This window comes from Loxodonta africana, chromosome 24 (genome assembly GCF_030014295.1).
Source record: "Loxodonta africana isolate mLoxAfr1 chromosome 24, mLoxAfr1.hap2, whole genome shotgun sequence".
NCBI classification, from domain to species: Eukaryota; Metazoa; Chordata; class Mammalia; order Proboscidea; family Elephantidae; genus Loxodonta; species Loxodonta africana.
Window position 1 is genome coordinate 63,226,651 of NC_087365.1, and position 24,521 is coordinate 63,251,171.

At 57.5% G+C, this 24,521-nt stretch overlaps 1 protein-coding gene and 1 long non-coding RNA gene across 5 annotated transcripts; one reads left to right on the forward strand and one right to left on the reverse strand.

The window, feature by feature from the left end:
* Positions 1 to 16: 16 nt before the first annotated feature.
* On the reverse strand, positions 17 to 15,515 carry HELZ2 (helicase with zinc finger 2). 4 transcript variants are annotated; one of them, XM_023540814.2, is made up of 20 exons: positions 15,395 to 15,515; positions 13,125 to 14,269; positions 12,717 to 12,900; positions 12,417 to 12,524; positions 11,552 to 12,072; positions 10,843 to 11,481; positions 9,336 to 10,119; positions 8,971 to 9,046; positions 4,868 to 8,570; positions 4,638 to 4,771; positions 4,358 to 4,489; positions 4,040 to 4,183; positions 3,814 to 3,961; positions 3,575 to 3,691; positions 3,303 to 3,495; positions 2,987 to 3,121; positions 2,618 to 2,836; positions 2,193 to 2,349; positions 1,926 to 2,093; positions 17 to 713 (listed from the first exon to the last, which is right to left on the reverse strand). In XM_023540814.2, exons 2-20 carry the CDS (start codon positions 14,135 to 14,137, stop codon positions 553 to 555), a joined length of 8,736 nt encoding a protein of 2,911 aa, XP_023396582.2. In that variant the 5' UTR covers positions 14,138 to 14,269; positions 15,395 to 15,515; the 3' UTR covers positions 17 to 552. The 4 variants fall into 4 exon arrangements, with proteins under 4 accessions (XP_023396582.2, XP_023396583.2, XP_064132419.1 ...); XM_064276349.1 differs by lacking the exons at positions 17 to 713; positions 15,395 to 15,515 and adding an exon at positions 1,374 to 1,778 and having other exon boundaries at positions 13,125 to 15,283; XM_023540815.2 differs by lacking the exons at positions 2,987 to 3,121; positions 15,395 to 15,515 and having other exon boundaries at positions 13,125 to 15,285.
* A 158-nt stretch (positions 15,516 to 15,673) lies between these two features.
* LOC135228620 (uncharacterized) lies at positions 15,674 to 24,062 on the forward strand. Its single transcript, XR_010319334.1, has 2 exons — positions 15,674 to 22,183; positions 22,952 to 24,062. It is a non-coding gene; the product is annotated as an uncharacterized LOC135228620 (long non-coding RNA).
* Positions 24,063 to 24,521: the final 459 nt, after the last annotated feature.

A 24,521-nucleotide genomic window follows, 5' to 3' on the forward strand; every position in this document is an offset into this window, starting at 1 on the left:
CGACTCCATGGTAACAGGTTTTTTTTTTTTTTTTTTTTGGTAAAGGCCCACAGACTGCTTTGGTGGGTGAGTGGTGCCCAAGGCACCGAGGGAGTCATTTCAGATCCAGTACCAGGCTAGACACTGTTAAGGGCTGCAGCTGGAGGACTTTGGACTCAATCCCAAGGCCACACTTGGGGCCAGCCAGCCTGGGAACAGAGTTCAGTGGAATGGGTCATCTCCACCCAGCAGCCCCCACCCCAGCCTCCTGCCATCCTGGCATGGACAACCCTCAGTCCCCATGTCTCTGGTCTAGCACAGTGACACCACCCTCCACAGCCTGCATGTCCAGCATTTCATTCACAGTTGGCTCCTGAGTGCCTCAACGACTGTGTCCCAGGCCCAAAGCAAGTGGAAGGGCTTCCTTTATTGCCACCTCCCAGACCTCAAACCACTGGGAGCAGTAAGGACTTTCAGCATTGCCTTTATGGCAAAAGCAGTATTAAGTCACATAGTGCAGTCTGAGAGTTACAAAGGCTGGAATGTAGAATTTGATTGGTAAAAACATCAGAATCAGGCAGCACACATGGCCCGCAAAGGGGCCTGCAGCAGGTGTCGGGGGGAGGCCCACCGCTCACGTAAACAAAGTACAGCATTCACGGACACGCTCTTCAGGCAGAGGCAGGTGGGCTTGCACCCAGACAGGGGGCTCTGCTTCCCGGGGCCAGAGCTGCCTGGGGGAAGGTTGGGCAGGGTCAGAAGGCAGGACACAGACCACCACACCAGAAGGGCAACTGAAGGTCCCGACCCACAAAGACACCCCAGCCAATTGTCTCGAAGTCCCCTATACCCAGGGAGTAGGCCAAGGCCAGCGCCTGGGGGATGCAGCACTTGGTGGGCCCGCAGCCATTCCAGACCCGCTCAGCTGCCCCAGCTGTATTGCACAAACCCAGCTCTCCACATCCCAGCAGGGCTGTGGCTGGCGTGGGAAATGGGCTTTGGTCCAGCCTTCCCCTGCCCAGCAGCCCCTAAAGGACATAGGGCTGTGGGTCCCAGAGTTGGACTCAGGCAGTGGTGGAGAGAGAAAGGCCTCTTCCTCCAGGGAGGCCGCCTTGCCCTGAGCTGGGGCTGAGGTCCCCATTCCAGTTAAAAGAGCACTTGCTTTTGGTCTATTTAAAAATAAAAAATAAAAGCTGGTCTCTGTGGACGGCATCCAATGTGGTTGTGGACGGCGCCCAAAGATAGAGCAGCAGCCTCAAAGGAATTTCCTTCCTGACCCTGAAACTTCCCAGTGACACAGGGCCTTCTCATATGCCACTCTGAGAAGCTGCCCTGTCACCAAAGTTTCTGGGAAAAGTAGCAGAGCAGGGAGCAAACAGTGACTCATCCCAAGCCTGTGTTCTCCCTCAAGTCTATACACAGACCACGCGGGCCTGCCGCCTGCCCGGCCTGAGGAGGAGCCGAGACAGAGGAGGCTCCGTTATTGCTGGAGGACGTGGCCTGCAGCCTCGGGGACCCCAGCCCAGCGAGGCTGGCGCTGGTGGCCAGTCAGCTGACAGTGGTGAAGGCACGTGGGGATCCTCTGAGTGGGGCCCTCTGCGGGGTCGAGGACCCTCCAGGCTCCTATATGGGTAGGGGGAGGAGTAGAGAGGGAAAGGAGGGCCTGGGGGCCCTTCACTGGGACACAGCTGGCCTCCTCCAGACCCGCACCAGGTGGGCAGGCACAAGGCTCTGCTGAGTGTCACAGAAATCCAGTAGTCGTTGCCAGAGAGGGCAGCAGCGCAGGAGGAGGTGGTCTCCTGGAAGGGGTAGGAGTCAAGTGCTGCCTGGCCCCTGGGAAACCCCACCCCCAGCCCCAGCCAGACAGCCCAACCGCCCCCCCGGCCCCCGCCACCTTGGGAGGAACCCACCCCATCTGCCTTCTCTAGTCAAGATCTCGCTCTCACCGATGAGGCAGAGCCCGTCCTGGGCGCGGGTGATGGCCACGTTCACTTGGTTGGGGTCCACAACAAAGCCCAGGAACTTCTTGAGCCAGCTTTTGGTGGGCCGCTGGTCAACTTCGCTCTTGCGGCAGGTGCGGACAGTGCTCACCAGCACATAGCGCCACTCACTCCCTGGGAGGTGTAGGGGGTGGGGGAGACGGTGAGGCCCTTGCTTGTGCCCACCCTGCCTGTGCCTGTACCCACCCACCCATGCCTACACGACAGCCTCACCCTGGCTCTTGGTGATGGAGGACACGGTCACTCCAGTGACACCCTCCCGCACAAGCCGCTTGCTGATCTCGGCCACCTGTGCATTGTAGGGCGTGAGGATGGCGACGTCCTTGGGGTCCACTGTCCTGTCCAGGGTCAGCTGCTTGGCAATGCGGACCTGAGGGGCCACAGACGGTGCTGGTGAAGCTAAAGCTGGGGCCCTGGTCACTGCTCTGCCCTGGGAACTGGGCAGACGCCTCTGCCAGGAAGCCCCCAGCCCTCTCTTCCTCCTCCTCCAGGAAGCCCCCTGACCTCCTCCTCCAAAAACACCCTCTGGCCCCCCTTCCCCTCCAGAAAGCCCCCCTGACTCCCTCCTCCTCCTCTAGGAAGCCCCCTGACCCCTCCTCCTCCTCCAGCCCCCCAGGCAGGACCTCACCCCCACTTACCACCTCTGCCACTTCCTCCAGATTGGCCTTGGAATTCTCGTTCCCTTCATCTGTGGACACCAGCAGGCTCTGCTCACAGCCCTGCAGGTATCCGAAGATGACGGGGCAGCTTTTCTTGTCTGCATGGCCCAGGATGCTGGGTGGCCGCCGCAAGTCCTGCCAGGTCTTCAGCTTGCCCTTGTAGAACTCCGTGGAGGGGAAGGCACAGATGTCCTTGTGCTGCAGGGGAGGGTCAGTGAGTGGCGAGAAGCCCACTGCCCACCCATCTACAAAGCTTTGGGTCCAGGCTGAGGCCAGGGTAGGGGACGGAGGCACCAGGAAAGTGGCGCTGGCATCTCTGGGCCACAGGGCTGAGCCAGGCAGGCTCACCATTCTGTACTGCGTGTCCAGCAGGTAGGTGTCACTCTGGTACCTCTCGAAGAGGGACCGCTCCAGCCCCAAGTTCTGCAGGTGCTCACTCTTGACCACTGGCCGCAGCTGCTTGTGGTCCCCCAGTAGCACCACCTGGAGGCGGGCACCACCTGGATGGGTGAGCAGGCCCAGTCCCCAGGGTACCCCGGCCCCCCACCGTCTCCACTCCACAGCGACCCTCATTCTTGCACACCCACACCCCCCAGGTGGAAGCCACACCCGGTGACTCCATCGAGGACTCCAGCACCCTGCCCAGCTGTGCTCTGCTGCCCACCTTCTGGACCTCTGGGAAGTGCACCAGAGGGATGAGGGTCTCAGGCTCCGTGGCCATGCCTGCCTCATCGATCAGGACCTGCCGGATGTCCAGATGCCTGAGGCTGCCTGAGGCCGCGCAGGAGCAGGTACACAGGATGACTGTGTGCTGCTTCAGCTCAAACAGCCGTGCCTGCCGAAGTGTCTTCTTGTACCTGCACAGAGGACACCATCAGGTCACTCTGGGACACCCACAGCAGAGGACAGTGTCACGCCCTCACCCTGTCCACTTACACAGCAATGTCCTCCTCAGAGAAGCGGTCCCTTTTCTGCACCCGGCTGTCAAACTCCCTGAGGGCTGCCGCATGTGGGTTGGGGGCCTGACGGATCCGATGGTGCAGGGTGATGCTCCTGGGGTAGGGGGAGGCCTTCGTGAAGCCCTATCCATTCCTTACACCCTGAATGCCTGGATGGGTCTGCCCCTTGCCCCACACACAGACGGACCAATGGACCACTAGGTGGAGAGGCCTCACCTGAGGTTCCAGTTAGGCTTCCCCTCCCGAGGGGTCTTCCTGGGTAGGCTTCTGCTATCCACTCTCGGCCCTGGGAACTCGGTGGCTTCAGCCTGTTCGCTGTACACACGAAGTGGCTTCAGCTCCTCCCTCCAGCTCTGGAGCATCCCTGGGGGCATTGGGACGTGAGGCACTGTCCCAGCAGCCCCGGCAGAGTACCTCCCACATCCCCCTCTCAACCGCGCACCTGCCAGGACGTCCACCGACTTGTTGGAGGGGCCGCAGTACAAGATGCAGGGGCTGCCCTGTGTACCGCGTGTAGGCACTGGCTCCTTGTTGGACTTGTGGAACCAGAACACAATGTGTAGGCCCACGACCGTCTTCCCGGTGCCTGCCGCAGGAGAACTAGTGAGAACGCTGCCCCTCACCTCCACCTGCCCACTAGACCCAGCTCTGCCCTCCAGCCTGTGTGGCCGCCCCAGCTCCCAGACCCCACCCTGCCTGCCCACCTGGGCCCTGTCTCCTTCTCCCCCACCCCCCAGAGACCCCGCTCACTCGCCCTCACCTGGGGGGCCCTGGATGACTGTGAACTGCTTCTGCAGAGCCTCCCGCACAGCCCCGGTCTGGCTGGGGTTCAGCTTGTGACGGCCTCCGGGGATGTCATAGGTCTGCCGCTTCAGGAACCTGCTGGGGGCCACTGCAGGTGGGGGCAGGAGGGGAGGGTAGCAGGGCCAGACCACCCCGGCACGAGGACAGGGCGTGCAGGAGGAAGAGGCAGGTGAAGGGTGTGGGGGGGATGTGCCCCCAAGCCCCGAACCCGCCCCGTGCTCCTCACCCAGACCTACCTCTGTGGAGGGGCTGCTGGCCAGAAGGGTGGCTCGTGGGGCGGTGGGGGGGCTGGGGGATGGGCAGTCCCAGGGCAATGCTGATGACCAGCGAGGATGCCTCCTTCAGCTTGCGCACGGCTTCCTCCTTGCGCCTGGCCAGGTGGCAGAGATGGGTGTTGGGAAATCCACTGGCCTCTTGGGGGAGGGGGTGCTGCCCCCCCTTCCATCTGGCCTGGGGAGCCACTCACAGGTCAGGGAGCTGCTTGGGCAGCACCTCGATGGTGAAGGCAGTGCCGGGCCTCAGCACCTCTTCCGGAACCTTCTCTGTGGTCATGTGGCAGATGTAGAAGTGCACCCGCCTGCTGTCTTCCATGTCCCTCTCCTCCGTCAACCCGTGGGCCACCCAGGTGTAGGTGTTGGGGTCGATGTTCAGGTGGGGGCCGAGGCTGGTGGGGAGCTCCCCAGAGTTGGGCGCGGCCGGCAGCCCCTCAAGCCGGATGCAGAGGTAGCAGCAGCCGAAGCTGACGTCGATGCTGTGCTTACGGAGGAAGGCGAGCTCCAGGCAGAAGGTGCCCCGCAGCTGCCCCCGCGGCGCCCGCTCCTCATCCCAGCATATGCCCACCTGCTGCAGGGTGATGGAGTCATGCTCGGCCACCACGCTGGTGGCCGACTCAAGGGCACAGAACGGGCCCCACACGCGGCTGTATTCGTCCAAGTTGGCGTAGCGGTTGGGTGCTGGCCGGGCCGTACAGCCTGAGAGGCACTCTCCAGGCTTCTCCACGTGCTCCAAGCACAGGCTGAACCCGGGTGCCGGGGTCCACAGCTGCAGGGCCGGTGCCAGGAGGCCGCGCTGCAAGGAGGCGCCCAGCTGCACCTGAAGCACATCCCCGGGGCTCAGCTCTCGCACCACCTCCACGAAGTGCCCGCAGGAGCTTCGTGTCACCCAGCCCAGCTTGCGCTGCCGTGGCTCCTTGGCGCCCTGCTCCCGGACGAGGGCTGCTGCCTCAGACCAGTGCTGCTGCTCCACAAGTTCCAGCAGCCGCCGCCACAGCGCCGGGTCCATGGGCTGGACGTGCGGGTCGAGCAGGGCTTTAGGCAGCGGGGTGAAACACCCATCGTTCTGCAGCGAGTAGACACGGCGGCGCCACCGGAGCTGCAGGCCAGGCCGGCCCTCCAGGCGCTGGGGGGGTTCGGCCAGCTGCAGGCCATGGTAATGCACAGGGCTGGGCTCAGGCAGGCTCTCTCGGTGCGTGGGGAAGAGTACCCGGAAGCAACGGGCAGCCGCCTCCACGTCCACCGCGAAGCCCAGCTTGTCCTGTGGCTGGGCCCGGAGGTGTGAGGCCAGGTGTAGGCTGAGGGCCCGGCGCTGGTAGCTCTGGGCGCGTGCATGCCGGCGTCCAAAGTCTCGGCAGAGCCCATCAATGTCCTTCGCCGAGTAGGTGGCACCCCCAAGGCCCAGCACCAGCAGGACCTGCCTCTGCAGCACTACATCCATGTACCGGCGGATGGGCGAGGATGCCCATGCATAACAGGGTACCTGCAGCGAGTGGTGGGTGGTTGGCTGCTGCTCACTGAGGCTGGAGCGGCTGAAGGCCGAGCGGCCCAGGGCCTTGCAGAGCTCAAAGCAGGCAGGGGCCAGCGAAGGGTGCAGGTCATCAGTGGCAATGAGGTCTACCATCTGGCCAAAGTCCTGGGCTTGGGCAGCCAGCTGCAGCTGCCTCCAGAGTGAGGCCAGCAGGCAGAGCCTTGTGCCAGGGAGGATGTGGCCACGCAGGTGCTGCCGGAGGTGCAGCGACAGGGGGACCAGCTCACAGTGCTTCTTGCTCAGAGCGTCCAGCTGAGCATTGCTGGGCGCCGGCTGCCACCGCAGAGGTGTGACCATCCGTGTTTGGTCACTGCCCACCAGGAACTCAGCCACACTGCTGTTGAACTGAACCATGTACTCCTTGACCATTGTGTGGGCGGCACGGAAGCCCAGCACACTGTCCTCGTTTGGCTGTTCATAGTGGCAGTCGCTGCCCAGGCGGCGCCGGCGTAGGATCTGGGAGAAGTGGAATGCGGCCACCACGCAGGCGTCCACCAAGTCCAGGCAGGGCGGCAGCTCCTGGTTGGCTCTAGGGTACGCCCGGATCATCCCCTCAGCCTCCTCATAGGATAGCTGGTAGTCAGAGCGGACCACAGAAGGGGCAAATCGCTGGCTGCTCAGTTGGCCACTGCCCTTCTCAACGGTAAGGAAGAGGGAGATGGCGAGGCGGTCCTGGTCCGGCAGGAGGCTGAGCGCATCCTGGCACAGGCTGGCCGGCAGCATGGGGACTGGCTCCCGGTCAGGCGCATAGAAAGCGGAGCCCTGCCGGCGAGCCTCCATGTCCAGTGCTCCGTCCCGGGGCAGGAGGGTGGCCACATCAGCAATGTGCACGGCCACCTCATACTGGGGGCCCAGGTCCCGGACACTGAGGGCATCGTCCAGGTTGCAGGCACCCTTGGGGTCCACGGTGAAGGTCAGGAAGCTGCGGCAGTCCTCGCGCTGGCCGGGTGCCCGGCTGAGCTCCATGTGGTACCTCTGCAGTGCCTTGGCAACGGCGGCCGGGTCCGGTGAGGGCTCCCGCAAGCCGTACTCCAGGTCAAGCATGTGCAGGCACCGCTCCCAGGTGGTGGCTTCAGGCAGCACCTCCAGAACGATGCCCAGCGGATAGTAGAAGCGCTCCTGCCACAGCACAATTCGGACCCAGAAGAGCCGTGTGTGCCGCTCTGCACCCGACAGCCTCGTGTGCCCCACACGCTGCACTCGGCCCGGAAGTAGACGGTGGATAGGCACCAGCAGGGGGTCCTTCAGCTCAGCCACGAAGATCTTGGTCACAGAGTTGTCGATGGGGACCATGATGCGGGGATCCCATGTGTCCATCCTGCACACGAAGGCCAGTTCTCGTCGGCAGCGCTTCAGCACACCCAGCACACGGCCCTGCGGCTGGGCCACAGGCACCTCATCTTCACCGGCCCCGTCCAGGACCTGCACCAGCACCTCGTCCCCAGTGAAGGCCATGCCACAGTTCAGGCGGCCCTTGACCTGGAAGGTGCTGGGCACCACACCATCCAGCGCCACAGCCGTCGCCCGATCAAAGGCCTCCTGCAGGAAGGTACAGCGGCGGTATGCCTGGGGCTCAGCTCGGAGCAGCCTTCGGAGCTTGGCAGGGGATAGGTTCACATACTGGTGGGCCTGGTGCAATGACGTGGGCCCGGCCATGGTGTCCAGCAGCCCGTCCTCACGAACGGTCACCATCACATTCCGGCTCTCGTCCAGGAGCTCCTGCAGGATGGAGTCGTCGGCATTGAGCTCCCAGTCCGACGGCCAGAAGTCAGACCCGGAGTCCTCAGGGTCCTCAAGCTCTGTCTCCCCCTCGGCTGTGGCCCCCGCCTCTGTTTTCACTGTGGCCGCCTCCTCAGCAGCTAGGCTTTCTCTGGCCACTGCCCCCTTGGCCATCTCCCCTGCTGCCACAGCCCCTGCCTCTGCCTTCTCCCCCACTGCAGCCGTGGTCTCTGGTGTAGGTGCATCCTCCTTGGCTGTGGCATGCTCCAGGGGCAGGTCCCCTGCTGCTATGTTCTCCAGGGTGGCCACGGCCCCGTCTGCTCCGAGGACTGTGGCAGGCTGGCCACCGCGGGGCCAGCGCTGCGCCTGGGCCACGTTCTGCTCTATCTGCTCAAGCGAGAGTCCCTGGGGACAGACACTTTGGTGCTCCACGCACTCACGGATGAAGCTCTTCCACAGTCTGCTGCAGTTCCCAAAGGAGCAGAGGGCCACCGCATCACCCACAGCCACCACCTGAGACTGGGCCCTCGTCATGACGGTGTTGAGCACGCGGGCCTCTGTGAAGAACTCCAGACTTGGCACTCCAGGGCAACGCAAGCTGTCATAGGTGTGGACGGTGCTCAGCACGACGACCCGGAACTCCCGCCCTGAAGGGACACAGGTCAGAGGGGTGGGGACCAGGGGGGTCACAGGGCCAGGGGCTGCGGGGGTCGGGAGGCTGCGGGGTCAGGGGGCCAAGGGACCTGTTTCCACTCTGTGAAGGACATGGGTCAGGGGGTGGGGGCTGGGGGGGTCAGGAGGTTGTGGGGTCAGGGAGCCAGGGGACCTGCTCCAGCCCTGGAGAGACATAGATCAGGGAGCCTGCTCTGTCCGTCTGGCCCTGAACAGTGGGCAGGGCCATTCTCAGGTTGGTTCCCAGGCCCCCACATGGGGGCAGCCAACTCCCTTACAGAACCTGCCCCAACCTGCTCGTCATACCCCTGGGGGTCTGGGCAGTGCAACAGAAGCTCGGCCTCAAGCCTGGCCCTGGCCCACGGCCCCACCTACCTGGCAGAATCTCAAAGCTGCCCACAGACACCTCGGCCAGGTGCTTCCTCCTCAGCTCCTGCCTCAGGGCGCCGACCTAGAGACATAGCAAGTCAGCAAAGGCCAGACAGGCTGGGCTCAACCCTCTATCCTCCTGCCCCCTGAGGGACACACAGGGACAGCATCTATGCCTGTCCCCACAGGAATAGACAGGACAGGACACTGAGCCCTGGCCGCATCCCATTCAAGCCCCACACCCCACCTCGAGGTGAAGACTTTGGGTCCTCTAACAGATGGGGAAACTGAGGCTCAGGAGGCACAGATGGGTGCATGCAGGCCCATCAGACCCCAAGGGACAGCCCTGCTCCTGGCCGCCGCAGGCTCACCTGAGCCCCATGGGACACGACGCAGATGTGCCGCTGCTCCCGGCCGCCCCAGCAGGGGGGCCAGGTGTTGTAAACCTCCTGCACCTTCTCAACCACCTGGAGGAGCTCAGCAGGGTTGAGCCAGGAGGTCTGAGAAATGTCCCGCTCCGGGGTACCCGCCACATGGCAGAACATAAGCGGGTAGTGTTGAGGGTGACGAGGGACTCTGCCACTGGCATGGATGGGGTTGCCTTGGGCCAGGTAGAAGTGGCGAGAGACAAAGGCCACGAGGGCCTGGGTGGAGCGGTAGTTCTCATGGAAGACGATACGGCTCTGCCGGGCGACCACGTGCGTCTCCTGCTGGTAGTGGAAGAACAGGCGGTTGAGCAGCGTGTGACCTGCCGCCTGACTGCTGGCCACACTGAAGAGCTTGGGTGTGACCTGCAGGTGGTCACCCGCCAGGACTACACGAGTGTGGGGTGTGGCATAGCGCAACGGGGTCAGGGCCTCACACTCCAGCATCTGGGCTGCCTCGTCAATGAGGATGTGCGAGAAGAATCCAGCGGGCACCTTGAGTGCACGCGCCTGGGAGGTGGTGGTGACCACGATACGGTGCTGTTGCAGCTCAGTCCAGGTTGGTGGGCGGAAGGCCCGGCGGTCTTCCGTCAGGCAGCAGTACCGCAGTGTGGCTGCGTCCGTCTGGCTCGGAGGGCGGTCTGTGTACATCACCCGGAGAGGTGTGGCCTCGGGGTGGCCGCTGGTGACGTGGCTGTGGAAGTACTCCCGGATGTAGATGTCAGCCGCGCTGGGGGAGAGACATCACCGTGAGGCACAGACTGTCCACCTTCGGGGATGTCAGGGTCAGCAGAGACGACAAACATACAGGGGCAGGGAGTCAGGGAAAAGCCCAGAGTGCCTGGGTGGTCGGGGTGGTGCTTGCCCCAGGAAGTGGCACCTCAGCAGCAGCGGGCAGTGTTGGGGGAACTAGGAAACCACAGAGGCAAAAGAGGAACACCAGGGCTGAGAGATAAATCTGTGTTGCTGTAAAAACAAACTGCTACCCTCATCCAGGAAGCGCTGGAGCAACCAAGCTACACTTACCACGCCTTCTTCTCGGTCCAGGGCCACCATGGTGGCACCCTGGCCCAGTGCAGTCTGTGTGGGCCTGTGCATGGTGCCTAAGTACAAACCGCCTCCTGCCCCCCCTCAGCCCAGGGCCCAGGCTGACCAGCTGCAAGGGTTGGGAGAGTGGGGTGAGCAGGCCCTGGAGGGTGCTCTGCCCACCTAGGGTGGACAGCCAGCCCTCGGTCACCTTCCGGAGCCCAGCAACTCTGGGTGGGTCAGGCAGCTGCCTATAGTGAGCTCAAGTCAGCAAGAACCCAGATCTGAGACCCTGTCTGCCCAGTCCCAGCCTCTCTCAGGGTGATGCCACACCACCTCACTGCAAGGCTGAGTCCTGGAAGAGGGAGGACCTTTGTCACCTCCTCACCTTCGGGCAGTGCAGGGAAGGTGGGGGGGGGCAGCTTACCTGTTGGTGTGTGTGCAGATGAGCACCTTGGTGCGTGGCTGCCGAATGACCTCCAAGGAGGCCATGGCCAGCGTGTAGGTCTTGCCAGTGCCGAAGGGACCATAGATGAGCAGTGGGGGGGTGGGCTTCGGGCCCCTGGGGCCGCCAGAGATGAGTGCCATAGCCAGCTTCTGCTTGCCGTTGCCACGCAGGGCTGGCGGGATGGGACGTGGGCAGGGCGGAGTGCAGGCTGGCAGGTAGGGCAGCACCAGCCGTGTCTCAGGCAGGTCATCCACCGCCTGGTGCCAGAGGCGGAAGGTCAGTGGGTCAACCTGGAACTGCACCTCAAGCACAGGGCTGGTCTCAGGCTGCAGCCCCAGGGCCGAGCAACAACGGGCTGGCAGCAGCAGCCACAGGGCCTGCTGGGAGCTGGCCCGGGCCTCCAGGTGCACCTCGAACACCATGTGGCCAGGTGCCGGCACCGGAGCCACCAGGGCTGTGCTAACTGCCCGGCTCAGCAGGAAGCCCTGGTCTGTATCTGGCATCAGGGAGATGGGCAGGGTGACCTCAGCGTAGAGCGCCCCAGGTGGCGCAAGGAGCAGGCCCACAGCTGGTGTCTGCAGCATCGTCTTCAGGGACACCTGGGCTCGCAGGTTCAGCCTGCAGGGAGGCCTGGTCAGCTCAGGGTCCCCAGAGGCTACACCCCCCCCGCCACCCACTTCTCACTCACTTGGCCACCAGCCGCTGCTGTGCCGCCTCCTCCTCATAGAGAAACTGGTGCATCCGCTGCCGGTAGTTGGCGCAGGTGAGGGGGCCGGGTACGCGGCCACTGGGGCTGAACTCCAGGGCCAGGGCGGGCGCCTTGTACTTGGCCATCAAGGCTACTTGCTCATCGGTCCGCTCTACGCTAGGCACAACCTGGCGGTTGCCAGTGTGCCAGCACTCCAGCTCCTGGAGGGGGTTGGGTGCTGGGGCCCCCTGGAACCCTGGGCCACGAACCTGGCCTAGCCGCAGTTCCAGCTTTCGCAGAAGCGCCGGCCGGTATCCAAAGTCAAAGACCACCCACTGTTCAAAGGTGCCGAAGGAGGCTCCCTGCACGTGTACCCCCACCTGGAAGCTGGTCAGGGAGCCAGGTGTGCGGAAACGCTCCCCCTCAGCATAGAGCTGGCCCAGACGCTGCAGCCGTCGGGTCACCAGTGAGAAGTTGGCTCCCAGTTCCTGTTTGAGCAGAGCCACGTGTAGCAGGGGGTCCTGGGGAAGGAGACTGGTGGTGAGGACCCCAGACCCATCCATAGCCAACTTCCTGGCTGTGTGACCTCAGCAGGCTTCTCACCCTCTCTGAGCCTCAGTTTTTTTGTCTATAAAATGGGGTTGCAGAGCCTGCCTAGAGGTCCCTGTGGGCACAAAGGAAGGTGCTGCACACAGTTTGGACTCACAGGTCACGGTGATCACCTGGCTTTGCAGGTGAGGAAATGGGGCACAGAGGTTGAGGGACTGCAGATGATGCCAAATCCAGGCTCTCAACCTCTGCCCAGCGTGGTTATGGTCCCCTGGGGCACCCTCCACCCACAGGCCTTGGGCCATGGTCTCCTCACTTCTGAGCAGATGTCAAATGTCCAGCAATGCTGGGCAGTCCTCTCCTTGGCCTCATGCACCAGGGGCTGGTCACAGGAGACCGACACACCATCCACAGTCTCAGTCAGCTGCAAGGGGGCTTGGTGGTCAGCAGGGTGGACCCCCCCCCCGCCTTCCATCCCCTCCACCCCGCAACCTCCTCGTCCCACACCCTCACTCAGCCCCACCCCACCCCTCACTGGGCTTCGCCCCCTCCTCACTGGGCCCCACCCCTCCTCTTTTGGCCCCGCCCTGTCACCCCCCACCCCTGCCATGCTCACCACAAGGACTTCACTGCTGCTTCGCTGGTATTCAGCTAGCAGCCTAGCCTGGTAGGACACCAGACCCTCCTGCCAGGCCGCCTGCACCTGCAGCTCCGCTGCCTGCACCCGCTGTACCCACTCCTGCAGCTCCTGCGCTGAGTGTGCCTTCGTGCAGGCGTCCCCATACTCACAGATGTCGGGGCTGGGGACAGGTTAGGTCATCAGGGCCATGAGACCCCCACACTGGTGGGGAGCCTGGGCCTTGCCTGCCCTATCTACTGTGTGTCATCGACAAGGCCCAGCTCCTCTGAAGCCAAGAGTCTCAGCCCATTGTACAGGCAGACAGTGGGGCAGGGGGCCCTGCACTGCAGGCAGCCAGGTGAACTGGGATCCTGGTCCCCACACCATCACCACGGCTGCGCTTACCTAGGGCAGAGCTGGAACTGGGAGAGCCCGGTAGGTGGGGCACGGTGCTCCCAGGGCATGGCTGGGTCGAAGGCCACCATCCATGCATGCTCTGGGGTAGCGCAGTGGTTCTCAAAGGCCTCCTGCGAGTGGCAGGTGAGCAGGCAGGCACGGCAGTATAGCTGGAGCTCGGGGCGTTGGCCCAAGGGGGCCGTACACGCGTTGCCCCCAGCTTCGGGGGGTGCAAGCAGGTCTCTGCGCTGCAGCCCACTCTGCCGCTCCGCCTTCCAGACGGCCATCTCCACATCACTGTGGGCATACCGGCAGTAGGCCGCCCCGTGCCGGCACGGCTGCCCCTTGGCCACAAACCTGCAGTAGGCCAGCGGCTGCAGGTGCCGGGGCTGCGGCCGCACTTCTACAAACTGCTGCTTGCTGTGCCCAGTGCTCACATGGGCCATGAGTGGGCGGCAGGCTCCATGCTCCAGGCACCGGCCCCCAGCATCCATGGGGCAGAGGCGCGGTGGGCAGTGCCGGAAGCAACCGGAGCAGAGCAGCTGGAAGTGGCCTCCAAACTCAGCCCGGATGGCGTCGGCAGGAGAGTGGCGGCTGCCTGGAGCCCCAGTGCCACCACCCTGCACTGCGGCTTTCAGCCACAGGCGGGGGATGCCGTGTCCGCGCTCAAAGGTCCAGACCAGTGCCTCCTCGGGGCTGCGGGCAAAGGTGCACTGGTTGTGGTGGCGGCGGCAGCCTAGTCCGGGTCTGTAGTAACGGCACACATCGTAGCGAGCTGGCCGCGGGAAGCTGGGCCTCCGGCCCACCTGGCGCCAGGTCTTGCGCTGGGCCTCCTGCTTGGAACGTGCCAGAAGGATCTCACGGGGGCAGTCATGCTCCACGCCACTGCACAGCAGGTAGGTGCTTTCGTTGAGGCGCTGGGTGCAGCGGGAGCAGCCCAGACACAGGTCCACTTGTGCTTGTAGGGCAGCCAGGGACAGCCCCTCGTCAGCTGTGGGACTGGCAGGTGCTGGGGACCCCATTTCAGGCCCTGGCCTGGCACTGCGGTGGGTGGCGCCAAGACTCCCAGGTTCAGCTGCTCCTCTGGGCAGGAGGGGAGCAGGCTCAGGCCTGGGCCAGGAGGGGCCACAGGTACCCAGGCAGGGTGGAGGATTCTGTCCGGTGTAGCACCAAGGAGAGCACCGTTAGCATGACAGACTCTGGGCCACAGCCTTGATCTCTCAAGGAGGCAGGCCCGACTTACCCTAATCCAACCAACCAACCTACCCCTTTCTGAGGGTCCTCCCCAAAGGGAGCCAGCACGGCTGTGCACGGGAGGGAGGTTGTCATGGCAGCGGATACCCTGGAGAGGCCGGGAGCCTCTCACAGTTGGGTAATCCCTCTGGCCCGTGGGCTCCCGGGCTCCCCAAGCAACGCCCCAGCTCTTGTGGGCCTGAGCATTCGAAGGCCCCTCAAGCCCCTGATCTTCTGATGCAGGCACAGTGCCCCTTTTCTGAGACATGACAGTGGTTTCTGGGGACGGTGAACCCCACACCTGTCTGGAGGGGGTGCTGGTTTCCTTCCCACTGGTGGGGGACACAGGCAGGCCCAGTGGGCAACAGCACAGGAACCATCGCAACTGGTCCTGCCCAGGTCATCTACAACCCACATCAGCTCCTGCCGTGCCAGAAGCAGGCGCCTGGGCCCATGTTAGGCTGTGGAGCCCTCAGGTTGGGCAGGGGGAGCGGGCTCCCTGCAAATACCGCTGTTTGGTCCAAGGAAAATTTCAAGGAAAACTTTAGGGGCTACACAAAGATGGTGTTTTTGTAGGAGCTGCAGGCATCTCAGCCCTGACTCCAGGTGAAAACTTTTGAGTTCATTCTTCCAGAAGGGACCAGACTGGGACCCCCAAACCCAGAGGATATTCAGAAATAGTAGCTGGAGCCCATGAGGACCAGACTAAAGGGCTTGGGTCTCAGGGACCTGAGGTCGCCGGCTGCCCCCCGTCCCAGCACAGGAGGATGCACTGGACCCAGGGATGGGGCCCCGGAGGTGGCAGGGCGGGGGTCCAGCCAGCCAGGGTGCAGAGTCAGCACTCAGGAGCAGCTACCTGGCCTGTCTAAGCCTCCCGGGGGTCCCTGGGTTTCCGGGCCTCCCGACCCCTGAGCCCCCACAGCAGGGCGCTGTCCCCCATCTCTCCCCCCAGCCAGGCCCCGCCGGCCTCAGACCGACCGCCGGCCAGGGGATCCAGGGCGGCAATGTCCCCAGGGAAGACCCCCGACCCATCTCCGGGCGCTTACCCTCCGGAGCCCCCGCCGCTGTCCCCGACCGCTGCTGAATGACTTCCCATTCGGCCGCACCCGGGGACCCCGCCCCGCGCCGAGCGATCACTTTCGATTCTGCCCCTGGGGTGACTCAAACCTCTGACGCCGAATCGCGGAAATTACCTCACTGCCCCCCTGCCCCGCCCCCCGCCCCCCGCCCCCGCCCCCCGCCCCCCAGCGGCCTGGGTCGCCTCCGGCCCCGCCCCGGCCCCGCCCCTACGTGACAGCTCGTCTTCCCGCCCCGCAGCCGCAGAGCGCGCCCCGCGACTCCAAACGCACGTCCCCGAGTGATGAGACCCCCACAGGCCCCCAGCCCCTCCGGCTCCGGCATCCCACGCGGACGCCCTGGACTTGGGGAAGGTGACGCTCCGAAGCTTGCTTGCTGACAGCGGCCTGCCCGTCACCGGGTGGAGAAGCCAGGCCTCAGGCAGGTAAGGTGGAAAGGGACTGCCCAGCAGGGCCGAAGGGCTGCGGACTGGAGGTCACCGAATGATAGGCGGCGATCGGGAGGGGGAGGGGCCAAGAGCAAGGATCCTTCCCTAATTGGCACCCCTGCACTTCTGGGCCAGGCGGAGGCCTGCCTGCAGGGCTTTCACCTGAGGAAGCTCTGAGGGTTATAGTCAAGCGTGAAGATGAACCCACAGTCATGCCAAGTCTCCAAGAAAAGGGTCCCAAAGGTGTTTGGACTACTAGAGCCCAGAGAGAGCCGGAATGTTCCACATTTATGAACAGAGCAGGAAGAGTGGGGGACATCTCTAACATCTTAGAGTCACACGTGCCACCATCAGCCCCATTCACAATGAGGAAACTGAGGCATAGTGGGGACAGCCAGTGGCCAAACATCTGATCCTCCCCTTGCTTAGTGATCTTGCCTCCTGGCGTTTATACTGGAGTGTAGTGCCCTCCCACACTGAAAGAGGCCAGTGGTGTAACCAACAGAACACAGTGGAATGACCTCCAAGCCCCGGTCATAGGAGGCACTGCAGCTTCTGCCTGGCTCTCCCAGATCACCAGCCACCATGTTGTGAGGACACCCAAGCAGCTCTGTGGAGAGGCCCACATCAGGAGGAACTGAGGCCTCACACTAGCAACCAACACCAACGCGTAGGGCACGTGTGTGAGTAATTTTGCAAGCAGATCCTCCAGCCCCATTAAGCCTCAGAAAGTGCTGACCCAACCAATAGCTATACCACAGTGTCAAGAGAGACCCCGGGCCTGAACCACCCAGCCAAGCTGCTCCCAGCTGTGAGGTAACAAGTGTGTGAGATGATGGTTTATTGTTGTTTTCAGTCACTCAGTTTTTTGGTGATTTTTTTAATACAGCAATAGATAACTAACACACACTGTCCCTCAAACAATGACACACATCTCTTTCAAACCAAAGTCAACACCCAGTTGGGCGGGGCAACTTGAGTCGGAAGTTGTCTAGGTACACTGCGAATAATCACACCAACAGCCTTTACACACACAAACATCGAGCTGCATGACAGAGTGGAAGACAAGAATCCATAAATAATAGCTGTGGCAAAAGACCTAGAAAGAAACTTAACAAGAAACAGGCAGAGACAACTCTGAAGTGCTCCTGAGAGACACAAAAGAACACTATAAAAAACAGATGAAATACCACGTTCTTGGGTAGGGAGACTTAACAACACATAAACTTACCCATGACCTTAATGCACTCCTGACAACAATACTAAGAAAATGGGGTGGGGGGGCAGATAGCCTAATTTTAAAGTTCATATAGAAAAGCATAGCAAACAATTAAGAATGGGCAGGAAGTTAAAAATAATAATAATGGATACTCATCCTACCAAATATTAAAACACATTGTAAAGCTACTAAAATGAGAAGAGCGTGGTCTGGGGCACAAGGGTAGTCAGGTCAACGGACAGAATGGACAGTCCAGAAATAGGTGGAAGCACACACAGGAGTTTGGTGGATAATGGAAGGTGGCATTCCAGACTACAGAGAAAGTTGGATTACTCAACAATTCTCATGACAACCATTGGGTAGCACCTTGAAGCAAAATGGTGGGGAGGGAGAATCCTTACCCAACACCTTAAACCAGAATGCAAGAGCAGATGGATCAAAGATTTAAACAGAAAGAAATGAAAAGATACTAGAAGCAAAGAAGGTAGTTTTTTGTTTTTGTTTTGTTAAGTATTGCTGGAGCTGGGGAAGGCTTTTCCCAGTGAAACCCAGCCCTAGGAGCAGGGCTGTGCAGAGCCAGCTTGTATGTGGAGCCAACAAGTGCATCTTCTCCTGCTCTCAGTTCCATAACTTGAAAGTAGCCACGGTGGGAATATTTACACCACGGAAATCAACATACGCTGGGAATTGGGCCCCTTTTTTCCTCCAGAGAGCCAGTTGTTAAACATTTACCATCACAGTGCTGCCTACAAAAGATGAAAGATTGATAAATTCAACCATGCAAAAATAACAGCTTTTGTATAAGAAGCAAAACAAAACCTGCATCAATAGAGTCAAAAGCCAAGTACAAACTGTGAAAAAAAAAAATGAGTAACTCATATCACGTCTAAAGGTCTAATTTCTTTAATATATATATTAAAAAAAAAAAAAAAAAAGCCACAGAGAGGCTGAGGCCCCACTCCGGGTTGGAGGGGACTAAGGAGACGTGAGGACCACATACAGCGTGGGCTCCTGGCTGCACGTGTTATGTCATTGTGCAAGTTTATGCAATAAGACCCATCGGACAAAATGTAAACAAAAGTATAAGGAGTGTTTGTACTATTTTTGTAACTTTTGTGTAAGTTCATTTGAAATATCAAAATGAAAAAGTGAACAGTGTTTCTGCCCCTCACACCCTCAGCTCAGTCTTGCCCCACAAGCCTGCACCTCCTCGAAGGTTTCCAAAGTCCCCAGGGGATACGGCACCCCCCACAGACCTTGCCCTCTGCCCCTCCGCCACTGGCTGGAAAGGCCCCAAACACCCCCCCACCCCACTGTCACTGCTGTACTCAGAGGTCCCCAGAGCCCGGAAAAGAGGACAGACCTCAGTTCACCGGTGAGGGTGGGTCTCATCCTCTTAGCTGGCCTAGCAGCCTTTGATAATACCTCAAATGAGCACTAGGGACCTCCTTACCCCAGCCAGGTCACACCCTGCCCCAGAGAGAAGAGGTGGGGTCTATGAGTGGGAGGGGATCCCAAGTATCATCAGCATCCCAGCTGATGGGGAGGCAGCGATGAGGACTCCTTGGAACTGTCCATCCCCATGGGGGTTGGGGGAAAATTCGTGAAGAAGGGACCCAGGGAAGGGGGAATCTGACCTTGCTCTGGGAGGCTCTGCACCGCCCCCCCCCCGCCCCTGCGCCGTCTCCTAGCCGCCATCGCCCTGTGCCGTTCCCTGAGCATGTCTGTGCGGAGTCTTACCACTACCCATGCCCCTCCTACAACCACCACCTCTGTCCTCAGACTCTCTGGATCCTGCCTGGAGCCCTCAGACCAGGCCCTGAGCTAGACACCACCTGGTCCTGTGTGGCTGATAGAAATGATGGTGGTGAAGATCAAAGTGACAAACGGCCACCTGCACCCCTCAGTCAACCGAGGTCCCCTGGGGGGGTGACAAGTCAGTGCCCACTGCCTCCTCTGTGGCTCTGTCACTCTGTCAATGGGGATTGTGGGTAGATCCAGATAGGTGGAGGGCCGCACTCAGGCTAGAAGGGCAGGAAGCCTCAGCTTCTGACGCCAGAAGCTCAAGTCCACGCTCCTGACCACTGGACCTCATGTGCAGCCCACCTGTCGTGCCTAGGGTATGCCCACCCCCTCCCCAGGCCCAATTCCCCTTCACCCTGGACCCCTCCACCCACACCAGCTGACACCCTGCTGCTATAAACGGTAGTGGCTGAGGTAATAAGAACATTCATGACTGACATTTTCTCCATGGCAGGCACTGGGGCTGGGTGGGGAGATGCCAGAAGCTTCCTGCCTCACAAAACATGTAGAATGCTGGAAGAACATAACTGCAAGTGTCAGAGTGGACAGAGGGGGCGACAAAGAGTCCAGACCCATACTATCTGGTCAGCTGGTGTTCTAAAGAGGACACCAAGGCAGGGAGAGGACAGTCTTTTCAGGAAATGGTGATAGAACAACTGAATAAACGTATGGGGACAGGCGTAAGTCACAACCGCTACCTCACACCACACAAAAATTCATTCAAGATAGATTGTCCAAACATAGAAGCCAAAGCTGTAAAGCTTCTAGAAGAAAACATAGAATGTCATCACAATGTTGGAGTAAGCAAATATTTCTTAGGACATTAAAAAATTATTAACTAGATTTGTAAATACTTAAAATGTCTGCTCTTCATAAGACACCAGTGAGAAAATGAAAAGGCAGCTATCGGCTGAGAGAAAATATTCAAAATACACACATCTGAGGAAGAACTTGTATCCAGATTATTAAAAAAAAAAAAAAAAAACTCTTAAAACTCAATCATAAAAAACCTAGTTTTTAAAAAATGAGCACAATATTTTAACAGACATGTCACGTAAGAAGATATACAAATGGCCAACAGCACATGAAAAGGTGCTCAGGACATTAGCCATTGGGAAAATGCAAATCAAAACTCACCGACTCACCGAGGCACAAGATAGCACTTCTCCCCCACTAGGATGGCTATTATAAAAAAAAAAAAAGAGAGAGAGGGAGAGAGAAAACAAGTGCTGACGAGGATGTGGAGAAGCTGGAACCCTCACCCACTGCTGGTGGGATGTAAATCGGTACAGCCGCTGTGGAAAAGTTTGGCAGTTCCTCAAAAACTTAAACATAGAATTAATTACCTTGTTGTCAATTGCCCTCAAGTTGACTCTGACTCGTGGTGACCCCATGTGTGTGAAGCGTCAGAGTTTTCAAGGCTGTGACCTTTCAGAAGCAGATCACCAGACCTATCTTCTGAGGAACTTCTGGATGGGTTTGAACTACCAACCTTCCAGCTAATAGTTGAGCACTTAACCATTTGTGCCCCCCAGGGACTCCCAGAATTACCATATAAGCCAGCAGTTCTACTCCTGGGTATACACCTGTCTTAGTCATCTAGTGCTGCTATGGCAGAAATGCCACAAGTGGACGGCTTTAACAAAATTTATTCTCTCAAGTCTAATAGGCTAGAAGTCCTAATTCAGGGCGTCTGCTCCAGGAGAGGCTTTCTCTCTGCCGGCTCTGGAGGAAGGTCCTTGTCATCAATCTTCCTCTGGTCAAGGAACTTCTCAGCACAGGAACCTCGGGTCCAAAGGACACACTCTGCTCCCAGAGTTGCCTTCTTGGTGGTATGAGGTCCCCTGTCTTTCTGCTCACTTCTCTCTTTTATATCTCAAAAGAGATTGGATTAAGACACTATCTAATCTTGTAGATCTCATCAATATAACTGCTGCTAATCCATCGCAGTGACAGGATTTACAACACATAGAAAAATTTCATCAAATGATGAAATTATAATCATACAACACTGGGAATCATGAAGAAGCCAAACTGACAGGTATTTTTGGGGAACAAAATTCAATCCATAACAGTACCCAAAAGATTTGAAAGCAGGGACTCAAACAGACAGTTGTGCACCCATGTTCAACGAAGCACTATTCACAACGGCCAAAAGGTGGAAACAATTCAAGAGCCCATCAACAGAGGAACAGATAAACAAGATGTGGTATATACATACAATGGTGTGCTATTCAGCCATAATAAGAAATGAAGTGCTGATACGTGCTGTAATATGGACGAACCTTGAAAATTTTACGCTGAGTGTAATAAGTCCAACACAAAGGACAAATATCATATGATCCCACTTAGATGAAATCATTAGAATAGGCGAATGTACAGAGATCAAAGTTTTCTTAGTGGTTACCAGGGGCAAGGGGGAATAGGGAGTTACTGCTTTAAGGGGTACTAAGTTTCTGTTTGGGGCGATTAAACAGTTTTGGAAATAGCTAGAGGTGATGGTTGTACAACATGATGAATGTAATTAATGTCACTGAATTGTACACTTAAAAATAGTTAAAATGGCAACTTTTATATATTTTACCACGATAAATTTAAAAAATGAAATAGAACGGCTGAATTTAAGGCTGACCATACCAATTGCTGGCAAGGATGTGGAGCAACCAGTGCTCTCACACATCATTGCTGGCAGCACAATATCGTGCCACCACTTTGGAAAACAATTCGGTCATTTCTGATAAAAAAAAAAAAAATGTGCACTCACCATACACCACAGCAATTCCACTCCTAGGTAGCTGCCCAGGAGACAGGAAAGCACACGTCCACACAGAGACTTGTACCTGGACTAGCACAGCAGCTTTATTCATAGTACCCCCAAGCTAGAAACAACTCAGAGGTCCACCATCAGGTGCCTTGGTAAACACGTTGTGGCATATTCATGTAACGACATACTCTTCAGGAAACAAACAAACAACCAAACCACCACCACAACTGGTATATACAAGAGCATAGATAAATCATAAAACATCATGTGGAGTGAAAGAAGCCAGACACAAAAGAAAATTTAACGTATGATTCCATACATTAAATACATGAAGTCCAAGAACAGACACAAACGTTATAGAAATCAGGGCTGACTGGAAATCACTATAAGCACATTTTACCTCAATGCATAAATTTTAGCGAAATAAATGTGTGTCTGTGTGTGTGAAGCATGTTTATACAAATGTGTTCACTGCGTTGCAGAGCTCAGACACAAACGAGACCCTTCACCAGATGTCACAATGAAGAAGGAACACCTGGGGAGTGGTGAGTGGGGCAAAGGGAGTAGCCCTCAGGAATTCTTGAGCTAATGCAGGCCTTAGAAGCTGGGTATTATCCTCTGGCTAGTTTTTGAACCAGAGGTGCCGCCCGCCCCCATCCATCACTGGTATAGAGTCCAGAGCCCACATGGGGCTGCCAGGCCAGGGACCCAGGGCTTACATGGGCTCTACCAGTGCCTGGGACACAGCCCACCCTACCCACCAAACAGGATTCCTACCCAGGCTCAGGGCAGAAACCAGAAGCCTGCACAAACTCATCAGACCCTCACAGCGCAGAGAAAACTGCATAGAATCGATCTGGAAATCTGTGAGGTCTTGGCCCATGGAAACCCCACCAGGGCAGAAGGGTGTCCAGCCTCAGTTGTCCCTACAGATAGGAAGGCACTCAGCGCAGCTCCTCCCCCCAGATCCAGCCCCTCAGGCGGCCCTGCAAGGCCGACCTTCACGTGTGCCTTGGGAGAAAGAAGCTGGCCATAGATACACGATGTCCCAGTTATTGCAGCTGCGTAACAAATTACCCAGAAACTCAAGTATAAAAAACCAAAAACCAAACCAAACCCAGTGCCATCAAGTCGATTCCGACTCATAGCGACCCTATAGGACAAAGTAGAACTGCCCCATAGAGTTTCCAAGGAGTGCCTGGCGGATTTGAACTGCTGACCCTTTGGTTAGCAGCCGTAGCACTTAACCATTACGCCACCAGGGTTTCCCTCAAGTATCAAACAACCATTAATTATGCTCATGCATGCTACAGGCCAGGACACAGCAGGGATGACCTCATCTGGGAGACTCGAAGTCTGGGGCTGGAGTCACCCAAAAACTCCTCAATCCCACATCTGGCACCTGGGCCGGGAAGACTCCAAGGGCTGGATCGGAACTATGGGGGCTCCTTGAGCATCTGTCTCTATCACTGTGTGATCTGTCCAGCATGGTAGCTCAGGCTCCAGAGGAGCAAGCTGTGAGAGACAGAGACAAAGAGATGGAGAGAGTGAGAGACAGAGACACAGAGACAGAGACGACCAATCAGGAAGCTGTATCACCTTTTCCTAATCTAGCCTCAGAAGGCATGCAGCACCACTCTGCCACATTCTATTCATTATGAGTGAGTCACCAAGGCCAGCTCAGATTCAAGGGGAGTGCCACAGAATCTGCAGACATGTTTCAAAGCCACTGCACAGTAGAAGACAGTCAAGAGGTTGTTCGCACTGCAGGAGAAACAAAGGGAACAAAAAAAGGCAGAGTCTAACCTAGAAGAAAACACAACTCGAGAAAATTCCTCACCAATACTTCAGTCTATCAAAGAACTTAATAAGAAACATGAATCTGAATAAATCAGTAATTACAATAAACATAAATGGACTGTATCCAATTAAAAGGCTGAGAATCAGAGATTGGATTTTTTTTTACAGAAATAATACTTTTTTTTTGGTGAAGGTATACACAGCAGTTTAGGTTCCCGTTTAGCAATTTCTACATAAATTGTCCAGTGACTCTGGTTACATTCTTTACAACGCATAAACATTCTCGTTATTTCCATTCTGGTTGTTCCATTTCCATTAACCTATTTTCATTGCCCGCTTACATTTCATCTTTGTTTGAACGTAGTAGTTGACCATTTGATCTCACATACATGATTTTTTTTTTAGCAGTTATTTTATTGTGTTTTCGGCAAAGGTTTACACAGCAGTTTAGGTTCCCGTTTAACAATTTCTACAGAAATTGTTCAGTGACATTGGTTACATTCAAAGATTGGATTTTAAAAGGAGGAAGCTAATACACCTATTTGCTACTTGCAAGAGAAACACCAAAATACAAAGACACAATATGGTTAAAAATAAAAAAAAAAAAAAAAAGGGAAAACAAAATGCCAGGCATGTACCAAACAAATAAATGATGACATAGCAATATTAATATCAAACCAGAATTTAGGGCAACAAAAACTAAGCAAACAAACATAAACAGAACTAAGAAGGATCGCTACTTAAAGAGGGAATCCCCCCGAAACAGTGTTTTTCAAACTTTTTTGACCAGTATCTGTAACTAAAGTTTCCCAAAACACTATCTTTGCTACATGCAACGCACTCTGAACTTCCTATTCTGTTCCTCCATTTTTACGAAAACGCTTGTCGCAACCATCAAAATTAGTTTCACGGCCCACGAATGTGTTCCCAGCTGTTTGAAAAGCACTAACCAAGAAGCTGTATCAATCATGAACTTGTATATACCGAATAACCTAACCTCAAAACACATAAAGCAAATAATGACAGAATGACAATGATTTAACTTGAACAAATTCACTGTCCAAGAGGGAGACTGCAACTCAC